At 30.7% G+C, this 5,556-nt stretch overlaps 1 protein-coding gene across 1 annotated transcript; it reads left to right on the top strand.

Moving 5' to 3' along the window:
* The first annotated feature begins 691 nt into the window (after positions 1-691).
* LOC130820630 (uncharacterized) lies at positions 692-1,350 on the top strand. The gene has a single exon (XM_057686078.1). It carries the CDS (start codon positions 1,051-1,053, stop codon positions 1,273-1,275), a length of 225 nt encoding a protein of 74 aa, XP_057542061.1. The 5' UTR covers positions 692-1,050; the 3' UTR covers positions 1,276-1,350.
* The last annotated feature ends 4,206 nt before the right edge of the window (positions 1,351-5,556 follow it).

The raw sequence follows: 5,556 nt of genomic DNA, 5'->3' as shown, positions 1-5,556 counted from the left end.
TTAATTGGAAAATAAAAAATAATATTACATTCAATACATTTTTTAAAATAACAAACCAACAAGTCTTGTATGAAACTGTCTTACCGTGAGACAAGCACATACAATTAGCCTATTAGTAATACTTCTAAAACATTTAAAAAGCAATGAAGTTTGATTTGTAAAGGGCAATAGTTTTTTTTAGAGTTTGTACTGATTCAATTGAAGCCGTTTTATAGTGAGCCGTTCTCAATAAAGAATTAGTGATAACCAATTTGTTACATCATTGAATATAAAAAGTATGTGATAGACTAACAATTTATTACGGAAATTTTATTTTTTTTAATTCTTAATTTCTACAACATCAAGTCTTATATGTGACCACCTCAACATGAGACGAGCCTATATAATTAGTTTATTTCTCTAATTAATTATTTTAAAATTATAAGCGAATTAGCGAATAAGTGATCATTTTAAGACAATAAAAAATAATCACTTTAAAACTGTAAGTGATCACTTAGAGGTTATGAGTTATCACTCTACCTAATTTAGATATTCTCACCGTAAGACCTTTTCATTTGAAAATTTGTTTTACTTAAACTTTGTGTTACTACAAGTATATAAAAAAATATTAAAGCCGTAGATCGTGAGTGTATTATGTATTATTTAATAAACCTAAATTTTAAGCCTTTCTTAAAGTTTTGTTGATCCAAATACAACTATTTTCACAATCTAAAGAAGAGACAACAAGATTGATTGTAACTCCAATTAAGGCAGCAGAGCAAGTTATCCTCCCAAGTCCCACCCTTTTTCAGATATTGTTGGCCAATGCAAGTGGGGCGGCAACAGTGAATCCAGGTTAACTTGTACCATAATTAATCTTCTTAATCCTTATTACTACAATTGTAATCTTCTTTTCTTGTCCTCAAAGTTTCTAAACTACTACTTAAACCCCCAAACATACCCTAATCCCAATCATCCCAAACCTTTTTTTTACCATCATTAACAAAATACTCGACCGTTAATAATTTGTCTGTCTATCTGTCTATCGATCTCGTTAGTCGAAAATCAAACATGGGTCATAGCCATGTGCATGATTGGGGTCCAGTGTTCATTGCAACAATCTTATTTGTGCTTCTTTCTCCTGGGCTATTGTTCCAAGTGCCAGGTGCACAAAGGTGCATTGAGTTTGGGAGCTTCCGTACTGGTGGGGCCGCCATTTTGTTTCATGCCCTTCTCTACTTTGGCCTTATTTGTATCTTCTTGATTGCCCTTGGTATTCACATGTATTGGGGTTAATTAAAACACCATTTTTCTTTTACACGAGTTATTGTATTATATGGATTCATCGTGAATTAAAAATAATTTCTTTTGTTTTTTTTATTTGAGTTTATTGATATGTTTGAGTCGTCGGACTTATTTTTATTCGATGATTATTATATTATATTTAGAAATGATGATTTTATTTGAATATATAAAATTGACTCAAATTTAGTAATTGACAAATCTAAAAAATTCAAATTTAAAATAAAATACTTATTATGTCTTATTATTTTCAAATTCTTCGTTTATAATTTGAAATAAAATAGTTATTTCCAAATACAATCTTCTAGAATTAAAGCCAAAAAAATAGACATTTGACTCTAATTAGATGTATAGGAATGAAGTTGAGCTATCAAACAAGTCTATTTTCAAATAGTTCTTAATTTAATATAATTAAATTGAAGTTAGAAGTATCTATTAAATTTAATTGATTGGAGTTATATTTATCTTTATCTAACTAGCTTGCATTTCTTCCTTTTGTTTTATCTAATCATCAAATTGCTATTATACGTTGAAAATTCTTGTCCTTTTTTTTTTATGAAAATGATGGTTGATAGTCACAATTTTTTGTCAATTCACATATTTGTCTTGAATTAAACTATGAATTGAAAAATCAAATAAGAAAAAATAAATCTCTAAGAAGATACTTTTGCCAAATATTATTATAAATTTCGCAATTAGTGTAACTCACTCTATTTTTTGGATTAGTGCTTGAAAATTCTATATCGTTTGTCTCAATCAATTCGATAAATTTTTGTATTTGAAAATAATCCCCACCACTTTCTTAAATCATCTATATAATTAATCTATTTTTTAATAATTTTTTAAGATATAAACTTTTAACTTATTCTCTCAACAAAGTAACAAACTTTGCAAATGTAATTTAATAAAATAAAAAAAAAGCTTATTTGAAGTAAAAAGTTGAACATGACATGAAATTCATCATCATCATTACATCCAGTGTATCCCGCTTATAAGAACCTATGAGCAGGGTCTAAGAAGGGAAGGAAAACGGTAGCTCATACCCATTAAGGAGGATGCGGTCAAAGAGTCTCCTGACTTAAAACTAATCCTTTGAAGAAGTTTCTTTTTTTCTGCCTTTACTCACCGACTTGCACCATAAGTTTGACCTATAATAATAATTAACAGATAAATATACATAAAAACTAGGCATATAAAATTAAGCATATAAATAAAGGAAAAATAAAAACTAATTAAAAAGAGTCAAAAAGCGATATGAAAAAGGCAAGGAACAAGGGGCATGAAATTGATGGGGCCATTATTAGAGTCTATGAAAGGTATTTCTATTTCTGAATTAACTTGATGGTTGGCTTTCACTTTCAAAAACAAGACATTAGACACCCAATAGTGGGATACCAGAAAGTAGGATGTTTAAAGGAGTTGGAGCAATTTACTTAGAATTGACTTGCCAACCGACGGATGTCAGATGATAATTCAAACACACCTTAGAGTGTCTGATTATTACTCCCACTTAATTTACAAGAGTTGAAAAAAAGGTGAAGACTAAAACTTAGCATTGATTGAGGGTTGATTTTGAAAATGATTAAGTGCAATAAATAAATATTCATTGAGAAAAAATCTTTAAGTACAAAAAAAATCTCATTTTTTGTAAATAAACTATTTATTATAGGAAATTTATAAATAATACTTTCAACGACTATTATTTATTGACTAAAAATACTCCAAATTATTATTTAACTCTATATACCTCAAAGTATTAAAATACTTAACTTTCTATATTCTTAACTATGGCTCATTGATTCAAAACATCCCCTAAATAACCGTTGAAAATAATATGCATAATATCCAAGGCAGATAGAGATGACAATACTTAACTTTGTATATTCTCAACTATTGCTCATTGAATCAAAACATTCCTAAAACAACCGTTAAAAATAATATACGTAATATTCAAGGCAGATAAAAATCAAAATAAAAAAAAGTAAGAGTCGTAAACATGACTCAATGGGTCAAATCTAACCAACCTCTTTGGTTTTTACTTTTGATTGATCTAAGTACTACAAGATAAGAAAGAAACTTCGCTCTTCACTTCACAACCTCTAGTATGTAGTCTTCTTCATCACTTCTAAATGCGTGAAACAGTAAATACTTATATTAATTGTCAGCCTCTCTATATGTTATCCAGGATTGTCTTTTGATATTTTAAAGGCTCTGAACAAATTTCTATAATTTAACCTTTTATTTTGAAAACTTATTATTTATCGTGGAAAGCAATTGTTATTTTATATCATTATCTAAACTTATAATCATAAAATAATTACATTATTTGATAAAAATAATTTTATGGAAAAAAAGAAGCAGATCTATATAATATGGAGTACTTCATTCATCAACTAGTCTCGTGAGAGACCGTCTTTTTGAAAGACGTATCTTAAGTCCAGCTCATTAAAGATTAATACTTACTTACCATATTCTTAATATCTACTTACATTATCTTTAATGCTTACTTACTGTATCCTTAATGCTTACTTTCAATATCTTAAATGTCTATTTACATTATTCTTAATGTCTACTGACAATATTTTAAAAAATATATATCGAGTAGGCCTCTCACAAGAATTTGTGCTCATTTTATGCCAATGTAGAGCGGAGTATCATTTCATGATAGCCTACACATCATTCACAATGAGAAAGTAAGAAAGAAACATTACAATATACTTCTATAATAAGCCTAACATAAAATTGTAGTTGCATTGCACATAACAAGATCGTCAAAGCATCAACATTCTAACTAACAACATTCCATCAAAAAAGCCCAAGTTTATGTAAAGATATTAGATAGAGCCTAGATGAGCAAAGACAGACATGTTTTGAATTGCTATATTCCTTCTTTCTTAGACCAGGGCAACCAAGCTATGTTGTGTCATTGGGGTCGTGCTTAAGCAGGTCGGTATATCTCTATGGTAGCTTGCCTTTGGGTCTGCAGCGGGCTGTGTCATGCTACAGTTAACGGAACAATGGCCTGTCACACGACATGACCATGCAAGCCAGCAAGTCATATCATGTGCCAAAACGCCATTTTCTATTTCCATTTCTTTTGCTTTTTTTTTTAACCCTTCCCCCAAATTCGATTATAAAATGATGTGCTTAACAGGTTGTGTCCGCTGGCAACATGTCATGGCAGTTTCGATCAATCGTGTATGTGGCATGCACTTGGCCTGAGACAGATGGCAGACCTTGCTGTACCTGATTGTGAATCGTGTCATGGTATGTCAAGCCATGAGAGAGCTATGCTCACATGCTGGACTGGCCTGTGGTCATGTCTATTCTTCCTATAGCATTGTTGATGCAAGAAACTGCTCACATGGTTTGTTTAGTTGAAACATTATCCACAACCAGTTCTGGACACCATTCACAACTAGCAACGACAACATATACATAAATGATAAGAATTGTACGAGCTTATTATTCCCCAAACGCTTCGTATATAGTAAACCATAAACTACCCAACAATTACCGTTTCCTTCTAATCGCCTGGAATATAGAAACAAACTTAAATGCTACGAAAAAAATCATTTACGTGATTATAGGAGACATCTATAAGAGAACCTTAACCCGTGATAAACAGACAATACTCACTTAACTATCGAGGCAACTGACGAAAAGTCCCAGTCATAACCAAATAGCCAAAATATCAAATATCAAGTTTTAGCCCCAACAAGCATACATTCCTCTTTTTGCCACTACATATGCTACAAATGCCAAAATGCTGATACAGAAACTACTAACTACTTGTATATTAGAACACAAGAGAACTCCAATTTATTCCTACTGTACTTTTACTTTCACAGGCTTCCTACATATGGTTGGAGTTTTTGCACTAGAGAACAGTAGAACACTAGAGAAATATCAGTGCCCTTGGTAATTGATTTCTTACATTTGGTAAGAATTTCTGATTCCAAGAGGATTTTCCATTTCCAATGCTTGCTAAAGAAGTGTACCAAATAATTTTTCAGATATATGATTCCTAAGTGTAAATTCAGTGGTGCTAAGTTTAACCAGTAAGCAACTTCAAAGCAAACAAGAATCTGGTGAAATGATATGATCGCAAAATATAAGTTCAGTTGCACAACAAAAAAATGACCAGAAAAGGAAGCTAATTCAACAAAAACTTCATCAATCAATCAAACTACATGGAGCAAGTGCGAGTAATATGCACATCGGAACAATTCATATTATCAAACACTATGAAACAAATACAGAATATAAAACAAA

This window comes from Amaranthus tricolor, chromosome 8 (assembly GCF_026212465.1).
Source record: "Amaranthus tricolor cultivar Red isolate AtriRed21 chromosome 8, ASM2621246v1, whole genome shotgun sequence".
In the NCBI taxonomy this organism is placed as follows: Eukaryota; Viridiplantae; Streptophyta; class Magnoliopsida; order Caryophyllales; family Amaranthaceae; genus Amaranthus; species Amaranthus tricolor.
The sequence above is the reverse complement of the archived record's forward strand: the minus strand, read 5'-3'. Positions and strand labels throughout refer to the sequence as shown.